At 39.4% G+C, this 23,598-nt stretch overlaps 1 protein-coding gene across 3 annotated transcripts in view; it reads right to left on the reverse strand.

Moving 5' to 3' along the window:
• Window positions 1-244: 244 nt before the first annotated feature.
• Window positions 245-23,598, reverse strand: part of LOC139227798 (homeodomain-interacting protein kinase 1-like) — a 76,762-nt gene continuing 53,408 nt past the window's right edge. Inside the window, exons 9-15 of one of the 3 annotated variants that reach the window (XM_070858853.1) lie at window positions 22,791-22,925; window positions 17,867-18,006; window positions 15,823-15,996; window positions 12,475-12,684; window positions 10,072-10,322; window positions 8,998-9,110; window positions 245-6,299 (exon numbers count right to left, since the gene is read on the reverse strand). In XM_070858853.1, coding sequence (XP_070714954.1) covers window positions 5,814-6,299; window positions 8,998-9,110; window positions 10,072-10,322; window positions 12,475-12,684; window positions 15,823-15,996; window positions 17,867-18,006; window positions 22,791-22,925 — 1,509 coding nt within the window. In that variant the 3' untranslated portion in view covers window positions 245-5,813. Of the gene's footprint in view, window positions 6,300-8,997; window positions 9,111-10,071; window positions 10,323-12,474; window positions 12,685-15,822; window positions 15,997-17,866; window positions 18,010-22,790; window positions 22,926-23,598 lie in introns of all 3 variants that reach the window. The other 2 variants (XM_070858852.1, XM_070858854.1) reach the window with 2 other exon arrangements.

The following is a 23,598-nucleotide window of genomic DNA, read 5'->3' on the forward strand; positions in this document are numbered from 1 at the left end:
GGCGGTGGGGGAGAAAGAGACACCTGAACTTGAGAACAATTTACTCCTTTGGCAAATGTTATTTTGGTTGAGTTTCTTTCTCTGGATCATTTTACCTGGAATGAGAACTCCAGATCCCAGAGAGAGACAATAGTTACAAAATTTTATGCACTACAAAGATGAAAAAGCCTGTGATACGAACTGCAGGCTTTTATAAAACAGATGGATTCTATGAATTTAGATAAAATGACGCAGGCACAAAATACACAAATGTAGCCCATTTTATTGGTAACTCAATGCATTTTTAACATATGTAGAAAATACTTCAATCAGAAGACAAGCTACTTTGGAAACCAAAGACAATATAACAGTGAATTACAAGATAAAACAGTTTCATCACAATGGACCCCTTTTCCCAGTTTAAAGTTAGTATTATGAACTTTTTTTTAAATAACTATAATCTCTTTATCTTTTGTTAAATTTATTATTTTACAATAACCTCTACAGTTTAACTGCCAGACTACCATAGAAAAATCAATAATTTCTATGAGCTGCCTACACATTACATGTGATAATCACATAGCTATATCAAAAAGTAAGAAACCGCAGTTCATACAAGAACTAGAGTAGCAAATAACATTATACAAACCAGTCAAATAACCTATTATAGCAATATCAATGATACAAGCCAAGTATGCTACTAACAATTGTTGCATTCGCTACAATCATACTATTAAAAAAACACTAAAGTTCACCCACATATGATTAGCATTAGTAAATGCAGACACATACAGCAAAATAATGAGAACATGCTCCAGCCAACAGTAAATAATGACACACCCATATGTAACCATATATAAGTCAACCCTATAAATATATACTGTTTATATAGATTTTAAAGAGACAGTGCTTTTGCAGCCCAACACAGGTTATGTTAAACAAAAATCCTGGAAAATGTTGTTTGAATCAGTGCAGCAACCTTCAATCCCTAGAAATGCTCAGTCGAGCTTAAATCAAAGTTGTTGTAACGATTTTAAAAAATAAAAATCAACGATTGGCTGCATAATTAGCTTGAAATTATTCATGATTAGTCTCGGTCTAAATTCCAACCCCTCCAAAAAGAAAAAGCAAGCAAGCAAGCTGCATTTATATTCAAAGGCGGCTGTGACAAGATTCATTAGGTGATGTTTAGATCCCATGTCATTCATTTTAAATACAACCAGTGTGGGCCTCTATCTCTTTAAATGTACATTTTAGATACTAAATGACTTACACAGGATACAGATGGTTTCCTTACAAAACATCGACAAAAATGTGTTACAAAGTAGTACGTAAAGGTGCGAGGACACTGGCGAGTTTACCTACAGGCCTGTTTGACCTGCATTTCTGGTGAAAACCAGTGTTATTCCTTGGGCAAATGTTCTCATAAATAAAACTAAACTTCCAAAATTTCGCATTTTGCTCCTTCCCACAAGAAAATCCCACAGAATTTTACCATCAAGGACATCCCACAGCAGGTTTGGACACAAGAATCCAGAACTGGGCAGAAATCTAACATGGCGAAAGTCTCCAATGATAAGTGACAGTAGAAACTCCACCTCCCATAGTACGCTCCTGTGTTGTTAGCTGGGGGCGCTCCATGGAACTGCAGCATCCTAGTTTGTGGACAGGATAAAAAGACAATGTGCCTCTCAATCTGCAGCAAGTGCATTTCCCGATTACAGGACATGGAACAGTAATTGACAAAGATTACAAAGTGCTTGGCCGTAGTTTTTAAGACTTGTTTTTGTTATGAACCTTACGTGTATGAGTTAGTTTTAAAAAAACTGTCCCACTTTACGAGGCCAAGAATGATGAAAAAAGCACTTCACTGCACCAATAAAATACAGATACAAAACAGCAGGACTATGAAACGTCACATCATGACAGCACTTTGCACAGTCTTGGTAGAGGTTAAAGTGAACATTAGGCTCAACAGAAATCCAATAGAGTCACAAGATGTCAAGATATTTTCTCTGGATTCCAGATGCTGCACCATCCGCTGGGGGGGGGGGGGGGGGGGGAGACAGTAGGTTCGAGATTGGTCAAAATGTATCCAACATGAACAAGCTGTAAAAATGAGCCTCTGCACAATATTTGTTTCAAGTTTGAATTACCAGATTTATGAGCACCATTTTCCACCCCCCACCTCCCCTCCCCACATAAGTCTAAGTGGCCCACATTCAGCTACTCAATGCACTATAATGTTGCTGTGCAGATTTTGCTGGGCTTTGGAGCTCTCCCCAGCCCCCCTGCTGAAGATGTATGCAAGCCATGCTGAAGCCAAATACAAAACAGATGTGCACATATATTGTGCTCAGCTCAGAGAGCGATATTCACTTTAAACTAATTTTCCTACCCTCATACCTCAGTTTGCGTTATACAAACCCGGCTTGCGATGACTAGAAAGCACATGTCTCAATGTTCTAGATATCTGAAAGTACCAGAAAGTGGAGCACTCTGTAAAAAATGCTGTAGAAATAGTTACCTGGTACAGAAGCATTGGTGGAATGTTTGTTTCATGTTAGAAATTTAATCTTTTTTAAAAAAAACACATCTGAACCAGCAGGCTAGTGTATTTCTGTAAACCCTCCCATTTCTACCAGTTGATCATTTTATAAAGCTGGTATCTGTACTACGCATGATAAATTCTAATGTAGATCTGTGCTCTCCAAATGTATACAGGACTAAAGCTTTTCCTACAGAAACATCCACAAAACACCATCTCCCGTTAAACCTAGGTTTTGCAACACCCAAAGGTATTTAACATCGGCATTTTTCTGAAAGCCATTTCTTGGGGAGTTTGCTAAGCACACATCAGCTCCTTGCAACCTTATGAAGCCAGGGCATGAAATAAGAGAGTAAGAAAGAAAACAAAAAAACAAACGGCTTTCATAAATACTTTCAACAGCAGATAGGGGAAGAAGTGTGCGCAGTACTTCCCTTTGAACTAGAGTGCAGCACTGAGCAGCAACAAGAATGTTTCGCCTGTTGGAATGAAGAGCAGGATTTTTTTTAAAGTTGAAAATAATGATCAGCAAATACTTGCATATCTGTTAAGCAATACCACTTATTCCATGCCCTGTAAATGAGGCAGAATAAATAGGCTTTTCTTTGGTGTGATGAACATGTGCTTTACAGGCAATTTGCCTGCGTGAAGCCAAAATCTGGGCAGTCGCCTGCAAAGGGTTTACTCATCCTACTGCCACAAGGAATGTTAGCATCCATAAACTATTGAAAAATAAACAGAAAAAAATTAGACATCTAGAAGAACCACAAACACCTAAAGCTAATTGCACATAATTTTCCTTGTCCGAAAACTCATTAAACAAACCAAAATACTGCACTATCCTCACACAAATACGATATGCTCAGCCATACCATTGTAACTTAATAAAAAGGTAAAAATCAAAAAAGGAACTGAAGTTCAGAAGACAGTACGTGGATACATGCATTTTCACATTCTAAGTAGCTTGCTGCATTAAAAGGAGCATGGTTATATGTGCCAAATGAAAAGAAAAATTAAAAACTTCAAAAGAGAAACAAGAATATTGTTTCAAATTCCATCTCCCTTTCATAAACTAAAACTTCAATTAAAATACTCAACTGATTTTTTTTTAAAAAAAAGACCAACTTAAATGATTTAAAATCAGTTTCAACATCACAACACCTTTCCTGTGCTACTCTCCCATCACTTTGTTTTGTACTTCCAAGAGGCCTTCCATGCACACACAAGTCCAATGATCTAACTGTAACAAGTTGGGATTTTCTAAAGCACAGTGTAAATGTATTAATCAACGTACTATGTAAAAATCTGTTAAGGCACTAACTAGGGGAAAGAACTCATCAAATAAACCCCCACAACATTCACACCTGTGCAAAAACTGAGTCAAAGAATTACTCCCGTTCAGAACACACAGATGATGCCTGTTCTGCAACCACTTCTTCTCAAACACAATTACTTTTTCATCAGTGCTACAACATTTAATTAAGTTCCAAAATGTATCTAAAGACATTGCATGTACATTCCAACATGTTCCAACTCAATTTCTCTTAAAATGACAGGTACGTAAAAAAAATTCCTCTGGGTGATCAAGGAACTAAAACTTGAGTTACTAAAAATGCAGAATTCAAGTATCATAATTTACATATTCCATCAAAGACTGTTGTAGCTAATTCCTTTGGAAGCTCTGAGAGTCGCATGTCTTGCTTCTGCAGCTCTGTTGCTAAAGCTGTATTCGTTGCTAGAATTAAATCTAACTAGACCTTTACATACATAGGATATTATGGCAGTAATATCACTATATCTTCCACAAGCATAACTGACCCTAACAACTCACTGTCAGAGAGGCACCCGTGATTGAAGATCTTTAAACAGTAAGTTGCTGAGTAACACCTTCAATCCTGCGTGACACTCTAAGGGAACGAATAAGTTGGGCAGGGGCCAAAATGGCTCTGGAACACAATGTTGGGTATGGTTTAACACAAACTTAGGGTGTGTGCATACATATAGTTATTTTCAGTTATGTAAATCAGCACTGCTAATGCCCAAATGGCAGCTACACAGCACATAAGGGTTCCAGCAGTGATGTTGGTGCCAGAATACACCACTGCAATGCCTGTGTTCAGAGTAATGGCACTGCATGTGCTGTACAATTAAAATACACACCCATTCTCTTCAGAATTAAAGCATGAGTGACTTTGAATAATTTACTCAATTTTTCATAATTCAGCCGTGACCATTTTTTTCATCCACCACCCTTCCAACTTCAAGGCAAGTTTCCTGAATTCATTTAAGTGAGCTATACATCCAAATTAAGTCATTGAGAGCTCAACCGCTCTTGGTCATTCATGATGAGGATACAGGCAAGTGAAGTTTACAGAAGCAACTGGTTAAAAATAGGTTCACTGAAACAGTGATTAAACAGCTCTTAATCCTGCAGCTTTAAATAAAGCTCACTAATCCTTTATGGACGGCAGCTCCATCAGCATATCACAGCTGACTGAAATGTTCAAAGGAATCATTTCTTACAAGAGTAGGTCGATGTTTTCAATTCCTGTTTTCACACCTAATTACATAGTGTACTGCTAAGAAACCAATACTTGAAGAAATCCAGATTAATAAAAAAATTAATGTTACTGACAATATTCTAAAAATGTGACATTTCGAACTATTTTATACACCATTCAACAAAATAAAAAGTTGCATTTTTCTTTTTAATTTTGGAGCCCTCACAAATGCTCCAAAACATCTTAAAGCAGTGATATGCTTGAAGATGTCCATTAATGAGTTATGCAAGTCAGGATTAGTTTGGGCTTCCATGTGCCAACCAAACCAACCTGGACATCCATTACTCACCATTTTGTTATGCAATAGGCCTAGAAAAATGCATTCATTGAACTTCTTAAGCAATAGTATTAACACTTTCAGCAGCATAAACCCATTTCAAGTAGCAGATTCATCAGTGTGTTCAGGCAAAGAGCTGGCAAAAGTAAAGCAACAGTATGTTTAAAACAAACAGCAATTTTGTTGGTTCTGAAAATTAGTCCCAAATCATTGTAAAATATATTTAAAATGTGGTTTATTTCCAAGACCCTTTTAGAAGAAAAAAAAAGGGTTAAAAACCAAGTCTCCTCGCTGCTGGATGCTCTGTAGACATGTGACTGAGTTCAGAAGCAAAACATGACACCACAGAAGAGTCCTGTCTAATGGAACGAAGCACACTCCTCCTTCATACAAAACGGGATTAGTCTAGATCTCATACAGTAGCACAGCACATTTGCAAGTAAGAGAGCTACAGGTAAGAATACTGATTTATTTTAGTGGGACTGAGTGGATAGCCAGCATAAAGAGTAGGAGCCCTGGAAGCATTAATGTATGACTGGGTGGCGAACGGATGCTGGTACTGGCTAGGAGCAACGCTGGCAGATGGCAGAAGGCTAGGGCCCATACTGACTGGCACCTGTTGGAGGAGACTGGTTGGATGAGCTGCATACGTAGCTTGTTGCATGGCATGTCTGGAGGAGCTTTGTTGGTTCAGAAGATGGGCCATGGAACTGGAGGTTGCCAAGGCAGCAGCAGTTGGTGTGTAGGTATACATGTGGGGTTGTCCTGAAAGGTGCGTAGGAGCCGACATTGTCAGGTGGGAGTGAACCCCTGGATGTGTTGGACTGTTGTGCTGGAAAGAATAGGGAGCCTGAGCAAGGGTGGGCGTCACATACGCCTGTTGCCTGCGGGGAGCAGGATTCACACTCCGCTCTTGAGAGAGAGATTGTTGGGCCTAAATAGAAAGAAAAAAAATTGTAATTGACTAACTATTTTAAAGTTGCATTCTTCCATTTAAACATGTTATATCTCTATTATCTAAAGTGGCCTTCTGAGAAAGTAGAAGTAAAAATAGATATTTTGGGCGTCACTGGAATACCGTAACATTATTTTTTTTTAAATCCAGTAGGTAGAGTCAACATCTAATTAACCTGAAGACTGAGTAACACAGATCATTTAGTATTGAAGTTCTGACAATATTTTTGCAGGCTTGGCTTCAGTGAGGTAGTGACTAGGATTTTGTGTTACTTCACTCCCCAAGCCTACCTTTTTGCAGCCTTGCATTTTAATGGGTGGAAAATTACAGGCTGGGGAGCTGCAGAAAAACCACACCCAGTGTCTCCAAATCCTACATTCTTTATTATATTATGTATATATCGCCTTTAATATAGGAAAAAGGTTTCAATCAGTGGATTTCTAGTTTCCAAAACATCATTATGCCAAACTGTTTCTATAATGGTACTGATTGGAAGCATCTCAGAAAAATTGGGTATTTCTGGTCAGCAAGCCAGCTGCCTTGTAAAAAAACTGTACTATTGTCTAATGCAGCAAAAATGGACTGAAAACATTTGGAATTGGTCATATTTTATAATATCTAATGTAACTGAGAAGGTAAAATACATTCCACTGCCTTTTTAAAATTGAGAGTACAATTACCGTTCCAACCTACACATGATTCCCAATCCCATATTACGTGGTCGACTCTTAATGTCCACTTAGCTGTATAAACAATCGTAAGAGGAAGGCCCAGTAAGATTCTCTCAGGAAACTGGGAATGGAAAATAAATGTGGCTTTGCCAGTGTCTAAGAAGTGATGCAAATTTCCTTCACTGGGCTGTACCATTTTACAAAGTATTATAAAGCATTTTGAATTTGTTTTAAAAATTCACTTACAGGAGGTGCCCATCCCTAATTGCCCTCGAGAAGGCGGTGGTAAGCCGCCTTTTTGAGTAAGTGGCATTTCAGAGGGCAGTTAAGAGTCAACCACATTGCAGTGGGTATGGAGTCACATATAGGCCTTGACCGGGTAAGGACGGCAGATTTCCTTCCCTTAGGAACAGACAGGATTTTATATCAATCCAGTAGTTTCATGGTCACCATTACTGATTCTATTTGTTTTAAATTCCGGATTTATTTAATTAATTGAATTTAAATTCTCCAGCTGCCTTGGTGGGATTTGAACTCACACTCTGGATCGTGAGTCCAGGTCTTTGGATTACTAATCCAGTAACATAACCACCATGCTACCATACCACTTTTACAGCATAGAAATGGACCATTGTAAGGTAAAAAATGTTAATCTTTATTATGCATCTTTAAAGTGTTCTTGACTCCCTCCAAAACTTCAATGAAAAACAATGGCATTTTTCTGAGTCGATTTTTGAATGCGCGCTGCTTTTTCTTAACTCACCAGAAGATTTTTCGGGAGTGGCCAGATACACCGACCTACGAGAAGTTTCTTCTGGGCAAACTTCGAAAAATGATAAAAACTGGCACAGACATGAGGTAACGCCCCCCCATGACGTCAAAAAAAAATAAATCTAAAAAAATTGGTACTAACTCAGTTACGCTGGCGCAGATTTCTTGGGGAGACTTTAAATTTAAAAACTTACGCCAAAAAAGGCGGCGCACGCCAAAAAGACGGCGCAAATCACCGGGCAAAATTGAACCCTATGTAACTACTTTTAATCCGTACGTTCTGCTTCCTATTTTGTAGCCAGCTTGCTATCCATTCTGCTACATGTCCCCTGACTCCACATGTTCTGACCTTAGGCATGAGTCTATGTCTACCTTATCAAAGGCCTTTTTGGAAATCCAAATATGGGGTAGAGTTTCTTTGGGCACAACTGGCGAATTCTGCACAAACTGCACTGGATTTTAGATCTGTTTTTTCCCTCAAGTTTCCACTCAAACGCACTTGCATATTTGCCATGCACATGTGCAATCAGGCAGCATTTTGGAACGCAATTTATTTTTTAAAATTTGCTTAAAAAATTATTCCTTGATTTACTGAAGTGTGGTAACTTGATGCAGTTTGATTAATACAGCTGAAAATGGGTTTATCACAAAAAATAAGCATTTTAATCAGTGCCTAGTCCACCACCTGTGAATAAATCAATTTTAAGTAACTCAAAATGGCTTTAAAAAATACAGAATATTTGCTAGTTATATTGGGGTACACTAGTCAGATTTTTATTAAAACATTAAAAAAATTATATTCAAAAGCTTTTAGATCGTGTCTATTAGTGTCCTTGCGTCCAAAAGAACCAGTTTACGTTTTAGAGCCTCCTCAAAGGCCCGCAACTGGGTGCAATGGTGTTGCCATGGTGACTAATTTGATCTGAGGGCGGGGCCGGCTTCTAATGCGATATGCTTTAAACTAGAGCAAGGGATCACCAATTTTAAATCGCTCCACTATTGGCGGCCGAGCTTTCAGCTGCCTTGGCTCTAAGCTGTGCAATCCCCTCCCTAAACCTCTCCGCCTCTCTAGCTCTCTCCCTTTAAGATGCTCCTTTGATCAAACTTTCAGTCATCTGTCCTAACCTCCTGTGGCTTGGTGTCAAAAATGTTTTGATGGATATCGCTCTTAAGCGTCTTGGGTCATTTTAAATACGCTGGATAAATGTTGTAAAGAAACTGGAAATGTTGCATACCTGGCTGAGGTTCAGAGGCTGCCGTTGACGGTACATGGTGGGTGTGGTTGAGCTCGAAATCTGCCCACTCATAGGCATGCCTGTTTTAGCCTTATAAACATTCGAAAAAAAACCTAAAGGGCACAGGAAATACAGAAGTGAGTACACAAATCACCACTGAAAACATATACTATGCTTCAATTCCTTTCAATGAGGGCAGCAAAAATTCAGACCAGCACAGGAGAGAAAGGGGGACAAACTTCCAACAAGAATAATTCCACACAACCTAATTTATCTGGACCCCAACAAACCAAATCTAAAGAAGCCAATGGGTTTCCTTTCTGTAGAAGTGTGTTTCCTATAGTGAGTACTTTTCCACCAAATGACCAGTCGAAATCTATCCTTGCTTCAGAATAACTCATTTCCAGACCTTTTTCTCTTGAAATTCAGGAGCCATAGAATATTGTGTGGGAAAAGCAATTTTTCTCCCCAATGGCAATTAATACTTTGTAATGTGGACAGGTTAAAAGGAACCTAAAGGACGGATTGGGGAAGAGGGAATTAATATCTCTCAAATATAATTGTCCAGTGCTGCTATTGCATAGGTACTCAGTTTAGTACGTTAGTACAACCAGAGAAGTTTACACGTAGCTTAATAAGCTTTGAACACTCAACAAGTGTGGAGGGGTGCACTTCAAGGGCTACTGTGGTAATTATTTTCAACTTAAAAATAGGTGGTGATTACTTCAATAGCATCAGCAGTTGAGCCCCTATTTTTAAGGGAGGGAGACAAAAAAAAGTCAAGGGGAGGAGGTAAAAAAGGAATCTCAATTTGTGCATGTTAAAAAAAAAAGTTTTTAAATATATATATATATATTTTTTTTAAGTATAAATGCAAATATGGTCTGATTCAGATGTCCCTTGTGTCTCTTGGGTTGGAAAAAGCTCATGACAAAACCAGTTATATATTTAGTGTCACACTTTGATTTTCATCAATGCAGGGTAAGTTTTGAAGCAAAGGTAAAATGATCCGACTAAGATTATTACAGTTTTGGATTGTTGGAAGCACATTTTAGTACACAATTACATTCTTACCTGACAAACTGTTACTTTCTCCCATACTCTCACTAACTTGTGTCTTCAAAGGCTGTACGATGATGGTGCGAGATCCAGAAGTATGACAGGCATCCAACGTTCTTTTAGAGACTTCCTGTGTACTGCTGATGACGTGCGTTGCTCGAGGGCGTTCACATGGATAGGGACTGTTGCTATTTGAGGAGTCGGATTCTAAAGAATCATGGACAGTGACATAACTGATGACATTTGATCTCTGTTTCACACCAGAGCTAAGGAGAAAAGGAAAAAAAGTAATTTAGGTTTTATGTAGATGTGGTTAAATCAGAGTGTCAATATTATATTACATAGGATATACAGCACAGGCCATTCAGCCCAACTAGTTTATGCTCCACTTGAGCCTTCTCCCGTTTTTCCTCATCTAACCTCATCAGCATAACCCTCTATTCCCTTCTCCCTCACATGCTTATCGAGCCGCCCCTTAAATGCATCTATACTATTTGCTTCAACTACCCCCTGTGGTAGCGACTTCCACATTCTCACCATTCTCTGGGTAGAGAGATTTCTTCTAAATACCCTATTCGATTTATTGGTGACTATCTTATATTGATGGTCTCTAGTTTTGCTCTACCACCCAAGTGGAAACATTCTCTCTGCATCTACTCTTATCAAAACCTATCATAATTTTAAAGACCTCTATTAGGTCATCCCTCAGCCTTCTCTTTTCTCTTGAAAAGAGACCCAACCTGTTCACCCTTTCCTGATAGGTGTACCCTTGCATTTCTGGTATCATCCATGTAAATCTTTTTCACACCCTCTAGTGCCTCTATCTCCTTTTTATAATATGGTGACCAGAATTGCACACAGTACTCCAAGTGTGGTCTAACCAAGGTTCGATACAAATTTAACATAACTTCACTACTCTTCAATTCTATCCCTCTAGAAATAAACCCAAGTGCTTGCTTTTTTTTTTAAATGGCCTTGTTAAACCTGTGTCCAAACTTTGTGATTTGTACTCCTAGATCCCTTTGCTCCTTTACCCCATTTAGATTCTTATTTTCCAAGTAATATGTGACCTCGCTTTTTTTTTTAAACCAAAATGTAATACCGCACATTTATCTGTATTGAATTTAATTTGTCAATTATATACCCATCATGTAAGTTTATTAATGTTTTCTTGTAATTTGTTGCAGTCCTCTTCAGTATTGGCCATCCCCCCCAATTTGGTGTCGCCCGCAAATTTAGAAATTGTGTTTTGGATTCCAAAGTTTAAATCGTTAATATAAATTGTGAACAACAGTGATCCCAACACTGATCTTGTGGAACACCACTACCCACCTTCTGCCACTGTGAATAGCTACCCTTTACCCCTGCTCTCTGCTTTCTATCATGAAGTCAGTTAGTGATCCATTCTGCTACTTGTCCCCTGACTTTGCATTCCTGGCCAATCGGATCTTTTTGTTTTAAAACAAAACATTTAGTGCTGCATTCAATTCCTGACACTGAGATAGTCAGGCTATCCCAATACTCCTACAACCTTAATTGCTAGAAATGGATGCTGGAACAGTATCTTTCCATTGGTTTCACCTTCATTTTTCCCCTTTTCCTTTCTTCATCAATACCCCTTATTTTGTCATCCTAATAATAATTGCTTTGATAAGTCTTCCTGCACATAAAGTGCTCTACAGAAACGCACGGTGCTGTTGTTGACCAGAACAGTCCCAATTTCAAAAGCTTGATCTGTACAGGGTTAGCTAAAACACAATCAAGATTCCTGTTTTGATCACCATCCACTGACTATTGCTGGGAAGTGCGTGTGGGAGTCAGGCAAGAACAACATCGTGCTTAACTATGGTCCTTCTTTGCCTCAGATCAAGAGCTTGTCAACACTATGTCTAGGCTCATGAAGAATGGCTAATTGGTTGAAGTATCACAGGGTGGGTGCCACTTGTAGACCGCACTCCAGCAGGAGTCACCACTTCAAGTTGGGGGAGAAAGCAAAGAAACTGGACTAAAGTAGTTAAAAGTACCACCATCAGTCACTCACATTACTGTAGAATCTTGGGAGATTTGAATTTGTCAACTCTAAAACTTACTTTATTACTAATGTGAAGTCATTACATTTGCAGTGACATTTACAGATAATCAACACAGAATCTTTGTATTGGATTTGATTGAAGCCAGGATCCACAGGTAAAATACTAACAAGTCAACTCAAAGGCAAGCTCCAAGGTGAATGAACCAAGTTCTGATGAACCACAGAGCACTCTAAAATGTGCTGTCCCCCTCCCCTCCAAAATCAAGCGAGCTTTCTCTACTTGGGTTGCACTTTGAAGCAGGGTGAGCATTGTTCTAACTTGCTGCAATAGGATGACTTCTATCCATCTCCTGTAATTGTTAATGACTGTACAGAGGTCCACCTACCTCCCAAGTTTCTGTTTAGTTTCTTCCTCTTCATCTGTGTCACTGCGGATGGTGATAACGCTGACAGCAGGACTGGGTGTGTCAGGAATCACAATGGTCTGTCGCTGATGATCCAGCGTTGTGCCATAGTATGGGGAGGGTGCACTTGCAGGACTGTTCTGAACCACCATGTACGTTTGGGAGGGAGTGACATCCAACACAGGAACATTTCTGGTAGAGGATTAAGTAACAAGTCAAGTTTATTGTGGAAACCAGGGGGAAAAAATTGTTGCACAAAGCTTGTTCAAGAAAAGTAATTAACAAACCAGTTTCAATTTCACACAAAAGTATTATTTTGTAAGAGGCTACACTGAGCTCACTGTATATTGAGACTAAAAATACCATTTGTGCACTGCACCAAAAGCTAACAATGCAACTCCATACATTCCTTTATACATGATCATTTGGTTACAACTGGCTTTAAAATTAGTGTTGGCAATTCATCATGTCTAGAGTATGAGGTAAATTTCAGGGATTTCCAATTGTTTGACAATATAACTGAAAAGGGACCATCCACAATAACTCACCACAAATCTGCTGCACTTCATATAGAAAATGGTGAATACACAATGCACACGGTTTAGATGTTATTTAACTCCAGAGGCTCATTATCTGCAGTTTCAAATTCAAATATAGAGTATCAAATTCCACTCCTTATAAAATAAACTATTTCGTAAAAGAGTATTTTTTTTGTCTACTTCTTTCCTTTTCTACTCTTCCCTTTTCTTGAAGAGGCTGACTCCTGCTGGGTACAGTGCCACAGGTATTGAGCTCCCACCAGAACTGGGTCCAAGCAGCCATTCTATTTATGAGAGATTAGTCAGTGAGTGTTGGCAGACTGTTCAATCACAGGGGCACCACAGCCAAGCCTGAACCCGTCTTCACCCACTGCATACACACATGCACTTACCAACAAAGGGCACTGGATAGTGGTTTGGTGCAAGAACTTAGTTTAGAAGAATGAGAGGTGATCTCATTGAAACATACAAAATTCTTACAGGGCTTGACAGGGTAGATGCAGCGAGGATGTTTCCTCTGGCTGAGGAATCTAGAACCAGGGGTTAGTCTCAGAATAAGGGGTAGGACTGAGATGAGGAGAACTTCTTCACTCAGAGGGTGATGAATCTCTTGAGTTCTCTACCCTAGAGGGTCATGGAGGTTCAATCTTTGAGTATATTCAAGACAGAATCGATAGATTTTTGGATATTACAGCAGGTAAGGGATATGGGAATAGTGCAGCAAAGTGGAGTTGAGGTAGAAGATCAGCCATGATCTTATTGAATGGCGGAGCAGGCTCGAGGAGCAGAATGGCCTACTCCTACTTTTTATGTTCTTATGCTATGTTCTTAAGAACCCTGGCTGATTTCTCCCTCCCTAATGCAGGGACAGTGAGGCCAAATGGACTGTCCTGACTGCCCCCCCAGAGATCATCAGCCAATATAGCATAGACCAGGTAAGGAACCAGTGACCATCTGGTCTATATGGATCAGCTGCATGCGTCCAATTCAACCACTGAGGAGCTGGGATTGTTTGTGTGTGAATGGCCTACATATTAGAAATTAAAGTCATGTATTGCCTTCATGTATATAATGTGCAAGTTTTCGGTGCAACATCGACCGGCAGATGGCACCTTTATCGATATTTTAACCTTTTACTTTAGTAAAAGCAGAGAATTATTATAGTGAAGCACAATATTTAACAAAGCAATCGGTCTGGACATGGTGTACAGAAATTTCTGACTTCAATTTCTAAATTTATTTACATTGAGTTTTCAAATTCTTCCTTTTGCACACCTTCTAGATCTTTGATTTCTACTCAACTCTTTCAAAGCAGAATTTATTTTGGTATAACATTTAGAAATATTTGAAGCTACCAAGTCAAATTATTCCTACAAAGGCATTCCAATCATGTATTAACTAGAAATGATTCCATCATTGTTTCTAATTTTTTTTTAAGTGCAAAAAAAAAGTAATTGTTTATTCCACAGAAACAATTTTATCCACTTCACTATCCACTAATGAATACTTCGTAGAAAGTGCTAAACCTTGTAATAAAAATACCGTTCCAATCCATCAACCCACCACCTCTGTCTGAGAAGTCGATATTCCGAGAGGAAAAATATTTTAAAGTTCCCCATAGCAAATGAGAAGATTGAATGCATTCCTGAAACTGAACACTACACGTCAGAAAACCGTGCAACAGGAACATTCCTCGCATGCACGAAAAATGGATACTTGATCGTAATCTTTTAATTACTCAGTGTGTTTACTGTACTTGTGTACATTTTGCCAGAAACTTGCACGTGGTTTTGCAAAAGCAACCGCTTCCAGTACCTATATCCTCACAGTGACCTACAAATTCTACCACAATTCCCCTGCACAGTTCTCCAAGAGTTTCTAATATAAATTCTGTCTTTCAAAATAATCTGTCGCCCACACTGTATTGAGATTTATTATTCTCCCTTCTTGTGATTTAGGATTTAAATTCTGTTATACAATTAGACATAAGGATACTTCAGAATTTAGTAATGTGTTGGAATTAAAATTTTGTTTTTGGATTTTTCTTTAACGTATTGGTAAATTTTGCAAGTTTGATTTTTTTTGCTGCAACTGTTTTTTTACCCACCACCCATACTTGTTGGGACACAGTTCCTCAGGTGCAGTTGCCCTCTGTACCTTCCTTCAATGGCCCTTATTCATGTGTGATTTTTGAAAGCAAGTGTTGGTGAGTTCATTGTTCTAGGCGATCACAGCTGACCCAAGATCCAAACAGGGATCTCCAACAGAGGGTCACTTGATATTGATGTGGCAATCTTGGCTCGTTTTCCCCTTGAGCCCAAATGCTGCGGCACCCCTACTAATCAATGCCCCCCCACCCCCCCCTTTCCCCAGCTGAGAACAGAACAGAGATGCAAATTGCTCTGGGCCTGGGTCCATAGGTCAATTTTCATGCAAATCTGGACATTAAATGTCACTTGTTTTTCAACTGGGGATGTGGGGAGGATAGTGAAGAAGCAAGCCATTATTGTCGAGCTCTATCTGGTACTCATCCATCATGCAGAAACACACTGCAATCAGATGCAGAAAACCGAGCAGATACCTCCCTTCCATACACCAGGTTTGCTGAGGCTAGCTCAGCACAAACTAGGGAACCAATCTGGAACCTTTCAGGTCTCCATGGATCAATTCCACAGAAGGCAGTGCACTTTTCTTAGCACCAGGTATTTGACCTGAAATCGGCCACTTTAAGCACATTAATTTGATACATGACTGGATTACATTTTTAGTGTGCTACGTGCAGACACTGTACCTTGTGTTGTGAAGCGGCTTGTTCCTTTTGGAGGAAGACCTGGAGTTTTGCTGCTGGCGTACCACATGGGCAACGCCAACATTCAGGGGCTGTGCAGCTAAGGTCACATGACCAGCCAACAAAGATGGCTGCTGCACAATGGCATTATACTGGCCTCCATGGGAATGTGCATTTCTGAGAACAAAGAGGAAAATTAATTTAAGTGAAAAGAGGAAAATTAATTTAAAAGTGAAAAGAGGAAAATTAATTTAAAAGTGAAGAGCAAGCAGACATCCAACATTAAAGAAACAAAGATAATTGATCTCGTTACCCAAAGCTTGGTCTTCAAGCGACAGGTGGTATTATTTAAGACTGCCATGACACTTAAAAGGGAGCCAATTAAGCTACAAAGTACTATTGCAAAATACCCAAAAAGAACATGATTATGCTCAACTTTAAGTTTTTATGCTGTACTACAGACTGAACTGGAAAATATATTATATATTAACTTCCCCCAACCCAATATTCAACCTAAAACTATTACAAAGGTGTACATTAATAGGGTTTACACAGTTGCTGTTTTATATTACTTCTTAATAGTGGGGATCTATGAGGATGCTGATTAATTCTACAACATACTCTGCAGTCAAAGTCTAGGAAAATCCACTCCATGGTTGTCTCCATTTCGATGAACTGCAAACCAGAGTGCACCAGAATACAATTTCAAAATCTGACAGATGACACAAAACTTGGAAGGATAGTGAACAGTGAGGAGGATAGTGATAGACTTCAAGAAGACAGAGACAGGCTGGTGAAATGGGCAGACATGTGGCAGTTGAAATTTAACGCAGAAAAGTGCAAAGTGACACATTTTGGTAGGAAGAACAAGGAGAGGAAATATAAACTAAAGGGTACAATCCTAAAGGGGGTGCATGAACAGAGACCTAGAGGTATATCTGCATAAATCATTGAAGGTAGCGGGTCAGGTTGAGAAAGCGGTTAAAAAAAGCGTACAGGATCCTGGGCTTTAGAAAACGAGGCAGAGAGTACAAAAGCAAAGAAATGATGATGAACCTTTATAAAACACTGGTTCGGCCTCAAGTGGAGTATTGTGTCCAATTCTGGGCACCGCACTTTAGGAAGGATGTGAAGCCCCTTAAGACAGGGTGCAGAAATGATTTACGAGAATAGTTTCAGGGATGAGGGACTTTCAGTTATGTGGATAGACTGGAGAAGCTGTTGTTCTCTTTGGAGTAGAGAAGGTTAAGAGGAGATTTGATAGAGGTGTTCAAAATCATGAGGGGTCTGAACAGCGTAGATAGAGAGAAACTGTTCCCATTGGCGGAAGGGTCACAGATTTAAGGTGATTGGCAAACGAACCAAAGGCTACATGAGGAAAAACTTTTTTTTACGCTGGGAGTGGTTATGATCTGGAATGCACTGCCTGAAAGGATGGTGGAGGCAGATTCAATCGTGGCTTTCAAAAGGGAGTTGGATAAGTACCTGAAGGAAAAAATTGCAGGGCTATGCGATAAGGGCAGGGGAATAGGTCCAGCTGAAGAGCTGTTGCAGAGAGCCAGCATGGGCTCAAAAGGCCAAAGGGCCTTCTTCTGTGCTGTAATCATTCTATGATTCGAGGCTCTAAATTACAAATGGCAAGTAATTGAGGGATTCGAGCTCAGCTTTACCTTCTAACTAAACCATCCAACTGCAAAGCTCAACAAATGTACAGCTTGTTTTTATTGCCCAAATATACTATTCTTGGGCATGATTTATGAGGGATGTAATGGCAAAAACTATGAAGACATTCAATTTATTGTAAGTTACCATAAGAGGAAGATAATCTTATTTAAGAAAAGTAGGGAATTTTGTTGTATTCTGCAGGCAGAAATTGTGGAAATAAGCAGTATAATTTCATTTGTATTATAGTGATATTAGTACTCTTGGTAAACTCTAAGTATTGGCCCATCCCAATACTTCCCTTCCTTATAAAGGGATGCAAATGCAGAATTTGGTCAAAGTTAAGCATTAAAACAGCAGTTCATTTTATTAAAAGCATACTTGCCTCCAGTCTGTTATTTGCTGGGTACTAGTCATAGCTTCTGGTATCACAGTGGCATGTGGGACAGAGTTGTGGACAGCCACTCCAGGCAACGTCTGCCAAGTTGACGGCAACAGGATTTGCTGGGTTCCTCCAGGCCACGCCTGCTGCAAACAAAGACAGATTGTCAAGAATGCCACTGCGTGGGACACTACCCCAAAAGTTAGCAGACACCCGAAAAGAACACAAAGCATCTAGCTGAAGACCGCACACAGCTGGCAAGAGAAGCACAATGGTAAAACAAAGATTTGTGATGTTAGATTTACACAACGCCTCCCCTCCAAAGCCAATACCTGCACAGGACAAGGCATTACAGTTTAATGAGAGAAAGAGTGAGTGAGTATATCCAATATCTCGCAGCTCTGAAGCAGAAACATACATTTGGATATTCTGTGCGACGAGCCATTCTGCAGGAATACAAACACACAGACACAGCAATCTCTTCTAAGCAGGCTCATGCCAAGCAGCAAGGGGGAAAGGGAGGGAACATTCTAACCAACCTTTGATCTGAGAAAGCAAAATGCACGTGGTCACTGGAAGCGACTGCAGAAGTTGCATGATCCATTTAAAAAAGAAACATTCAAGACCACAAAAGCTAATTAGCAATCTTCCAATCACCTACAAATGTTTGATTAAATGTTGGAGTAGCCTACATAATTAACTTTTAATATACTAGCAGTTCTCCCGTGCTGTTGTGCACAGTGAGTCGTAGGATATGCTGTTTTATAACAATAGGGGCATTATGGCATTATCAACACAATGTGATATTAAGTGTTACAGGAAGTAATTCTGACATTTACAGGACGTGCACGCTATATGCAAGACTTTATAGATAAGCATGCTGCCATCAGGGACATTTTTAGCTATCAGTTACACAGCATATGTTTTTCCTGACCTTCTGACTTAAATATACTTTACACATTTCAGATCAGATCAGAGAAACATAGAAAAACTATTTAACTCTGAATAGGAAGGAATGTGAGTAGCCCAACTGCTACAGCCCCCCCTGGTCAATTACTTTGTTGATTTGGATCCTTACATCATGATTCATAACTCATCCCAGCAAGTTCCCACAATGAGGTTATTAGCATGTGCCATTTAAGCAAAAGGTTTTTACAGAGCTAAATAGTAAGAGATTGATTTCAAGTAACTGTGTTTAACAGCTGTGGGGTGTTCTTTTTCAAAAAGATACTCCAATGACACACCCTGATAGCCAATTAGTTTTGGTGTCAAATGGGTCTTTCAAAGGCCATGTTAAAAGACTAAACTGTTCTAATATGAGACTTTAGCTCTATAATTTATAAGTACTGGTCATATACATGATGCTTGCCATAAAGGCAAGGCACAGCTATCGCTTTAAGCAATGTTTGTAGGAGCCAGTTTATAAAACATAATAAGCTACTAGCAACCCTATACTAAGGCTATTTTCAATTTATTTAGTCTTGCTCCAAAGCCAATTATAGCATCTCATTATTTATATTGCTATAATTCTGAAGGATATGAGTGAGAATTTTGAGAAATACTTTCCAAATACTACAGGAATATACTTGCTTAAATATAGTAAAGGCAGTCTCTTTGTGGAAAAGGGTATTGCAACTTTGTCTTTCTCCAAATATTTGGGATTCAATGAACGTTGCATATTAGGACATTACAAAACCCAGCAAAAATCAACATGGCTGCTCTCCTTCTTCTGCCATTAAGCCAGTGCCTCCAAAATAGTGCAATTCAGCACATTTTAGTCCATTTTATCTTTTTAAAAGTTTTTTTTTAATTTTACTGAAAGAGGACTACCAATGAGATTGTTAATTTAAATCAATGCTGGCTCAGCTTGATCCTGTTCTCACCCAGTGTTCACAGATGTTGGTTTTGAACTGGGATCACTGGATAGCGATCAGGGTGGGAACCTTGGCCAAATCTTCACTCCCCAACATTGCTCCAGCTGAGATCAGCTAACTCAGCACAGATCATGGATCGAATCACGGATAATGCTAGTTTATATGGCTTACGTTGATGCTCGTTTATATGGCTTACGTTGACTCCCTTAATCAGTGGCATTATAGGGGAAGCTTACATCTTGTTTTGAAGAAATTTATACAGGGTATCCTCGTTTGAGCATCTGGTCAGCCAGCTGAGATAATGGGTTTTGCCCTTTAATAAAAAGCTATTTGAAGCAGCAATTAGGCAAGATGCAAGTTACTGACCTCAACTAAGATCAAAAATATCAATGCAGAGGTCAGTTCGCTCACACATCCTTGCAATCCCATCATTTTATCAATTATATTGCTATGAGTTAGTTGTAAGGAAAAGAAAAATGCTAATACATTTTTGCAGTCTTCACTATAAATTTGTTCAAGTGTTAAAATATCAGTTCAGGTTTTGATTCAGATCATCACTGATCACATCACCAGTCATTGACTGATTATTGAAAAATATCAATTTAAATGCAAGGACTCAGCATTACTAAAAGGCTCTAAACTGGCTGCTACTGTACAGCAGAATTCAGTGTTTTAGAAAGCTCGAGTATGGAAGAACTTTAACTCAAATCCTCAGCAGCAAGGTAAAGAAAATGATGCACTGTGGTTCTGTAAATGAATGGCAAACTGTAGTCCCTGAATTAGAGAACAGCATCTAAACCTATAGTGCAGGCTCGTTGCAACATCACTGCCAGTTTATACAGTCATGTGCCAGAATCAATATAAAAATACAATGGAGACGTGGGTTTTTGCATCTAGTACTAATTCTGAGGATATATGTTCAGGTTCTGATATTTGATTCCAATTTTAGATTTATGTCTCTGAAGATATTGTTATGCTGCCCATCAATGAGGGTGATGTGCAAATTCAGCTATCAGTAACCTCAAGGAATTATGTTGGAGGGCAGTAGATAATGTGCTCAGCCTGTAGTCAAATGGCGAGAAGTTTGATTCCCACTCTACCTTCCCATCCTGTTAAAGTTGGTAAAATGAATTATCATTAAAGCGGAAGCTAAACAAGGCTCCAGGATCCGTTTACCAATTGGAAGTAATCAGATGGCCACCATCTCAACTAAGCTATTGTAACAAACGTTGGGAATCTAATCTTCTAGGAAATTCATCTTCTAGCCTTCCTTTCCTCGCCAAGGTCCTTGAACACACGGTCACCATACTTTTCTACCATTCCCTGTTCGAATACCATTAGTCCACTTTCCACCCTGCCCACAGAATCTGCTTCAAGTCACCAATATGGTGATCATGGTATGCTATCTCTCCTTGTCTGCCTAGACTTTTTCTCCCTCCACAGGTCACCTCCTTGGAAGCATCCTCTCTTGCTTCTACATCTACTTGTTCCAAAAAAGCCAGGGCATCTCCTTCCACATATACATTGCCATTTTATGAATATCCCAAGGTTCTAGCCTTGTCCCTTCTTTTTCCTCATTATATGACGACAACCAATTCAATCTCTCTGCCACTCCAAGATCACCATTTCCACTTCCACAACATAACCTGCCTCCATGCTTACCTCAGCCCCATGAGCCACTGAAATTCTCATCCCACTTCTGATGATTTACTTCTGAAACATCCGCCAAGATCCACCTTACATAAAACTCCAGCTCACCTCAAGCTCCCGCACCCTTTCAGTTTTCACTTCTGTGACTTACCTCAAGACATTTTACTACTGCTACATAAATGCAAGTATATTATAGTGTAACCCATCACGCAGCCTAGCATCCAACTGCATTTCTGATTACCACCTTACCTAGTATACTCATAACTTATCCTCTTTACACATCTCTTTATCCTCTCTAATCATACATAGCTCTCAACTATACACAAAGTGTGTCCTGACCAATACATTATAAAACTTAACCTGTGAAACCTTGTACTCTATTGTTTTAGCTATTTAGCACAACATTCAATTAAAAAAATATATACAATTGAAAGTAACACATCTACTGGTACTCTCAAGTCTGTCAGGTCTCCCAGCAGCTGGTTAGGGTAGCACCAGCAGGCCGCGTGCCTGCTCACAAAATGGTGTATATCGAGAATAACTCTAATAAAGAGCAGAAAAACAAACAAGGGGGAAAAGTGACATAGAATCTACAGCACAGAAACAGGTCATTAGGCACAATTGGTCTATGCCGATATTTATGCTCCACACTAACCTCCTTCCACCCTCTTCATCTAACCCTATCAGCATATCCTTTCCTTCCATTCCTTTCTCCCTCATGTGTTTATCTAGCTTCCCCATAGCTTTGAACACTGTGGAGACGGGGAAGGGGGAAAAGACGGCAAGAGATGCCAATAACTCCTGATCTACTGTTAAAATCGTTTAGCTCTATCTAACAGAATCCACAGTAGGGTACTAATTTCCTCTGGAATGCAGAATGTGTCATCAAGGAAAACTATAATACTATTCTCTGGACAGAATCATTCCCTCCCACTCTTCCACCTTATGTCTGAACATAGATTATCTTAATCTGCTTTAAAGTAGGTGAAAAGATCTGGCAGCTGTTGTTAGCCTTTCACATGATTTCCAATGGGGATTTAGATACAGTTAGGCACAATTGTACTTATATTCCACCATATCAATCTCAAACAGTTTTACATGTATCTGGTTGATGAACCATGAATGAAACGTAATTAGTCAAATGGTAGTGAAAGTTACTTTCCACTCCCTTCATCCCCAACCATGTTACTAAAATTCGAGCCTTTTAGAAATGTTGAGCATTTTGTTCTCAAGTGTAACTTGTTTCATCATCCAGATTGTTCAAAAGAGTAAGACAGAGGAGACGTCCAATGACGTAGAAAATATATAAGAAGGCACACAATGATACATGCTTCCGTTCCTCTGCAGCAGCCTCAGAGGAGCATCTGTTAGTGCACAGAATCACACCAAGTGGGAGCATTTACCAGTACTGTGGTCGTCGGATCGACCAGCGCAGGCCGGCCGGCTGCGCAGTTCAGGGTAAAAGGGACCGCATACTGCGGAGCAACAGTGGCAACGTGAGGATGTAGAGTGGCCACCATCAGCGGTGTGCAGCTGCCCTGTAATGGGGGGGGTGGGAGTCAGTTATATGGTACATTAGTTCTCAAATCTGCAGCGTTCCTTTTTGATGCCCTGAATAGTATGAAAAATCAGCTTTGGTCTTTGGCAAAAAAATAAATTTAACAGAGGCAGTACTGTGCCTGTCAAGTGAATCAGGAATTAAGTTCAGATTACTTGTTCTACTTAAGCCTCTTCCAACATCCATCTCTTACCCCATTTGTCTTTGGTCAGATTTAATGATGGGGGTGGGCAGGAAGAAGAATACAGCATATCCCCCTGAACTTGATGAAACGCACTGAAGAACTAAACCTTCATTTATGTTAGAAACAAATACAGATAACTGTGACTAGCATCAATACTAGATTTGATTTAAAGTGGGTTTGATACACATTCTAGTCAGGCATACAAAAAGGAACACTGCCAACTGCAAGTCAAAGAAAAAAAAAAAGATCCCCATCATAGCTTTAAAAAGCAACAGTTAAGGTTGTATCCTCATTACTACAAACAGAAATACTCCGGTTTGTTTTTAAAGTTTTATATTTTTCCTCCCAACAAAATTACGAAACCAGGACAGCACTTCTGTAAGGCAGATCTCAATATCTTGGACAGAAATGTTTATCCTTTAATCCTTCAGCAATAAGGCTTTCAAAGCTATGAAGAGTTCACTCGACA

Source organism: Pristiophorus japonicus, chromosome 17, assembly GCF_044704955.1.
Source record: "Pristiophorus japonicus isolate sPriJap1 chromosome 17, sPriJap1.hap1, whole genome shotgun sequence".
Lineage (NCBI taxonomy): Eukaryota > Metazoa > Chordata > Chondrichthyes > Pristiophoridae > Pristiophorus > Pristiophorus japonicus.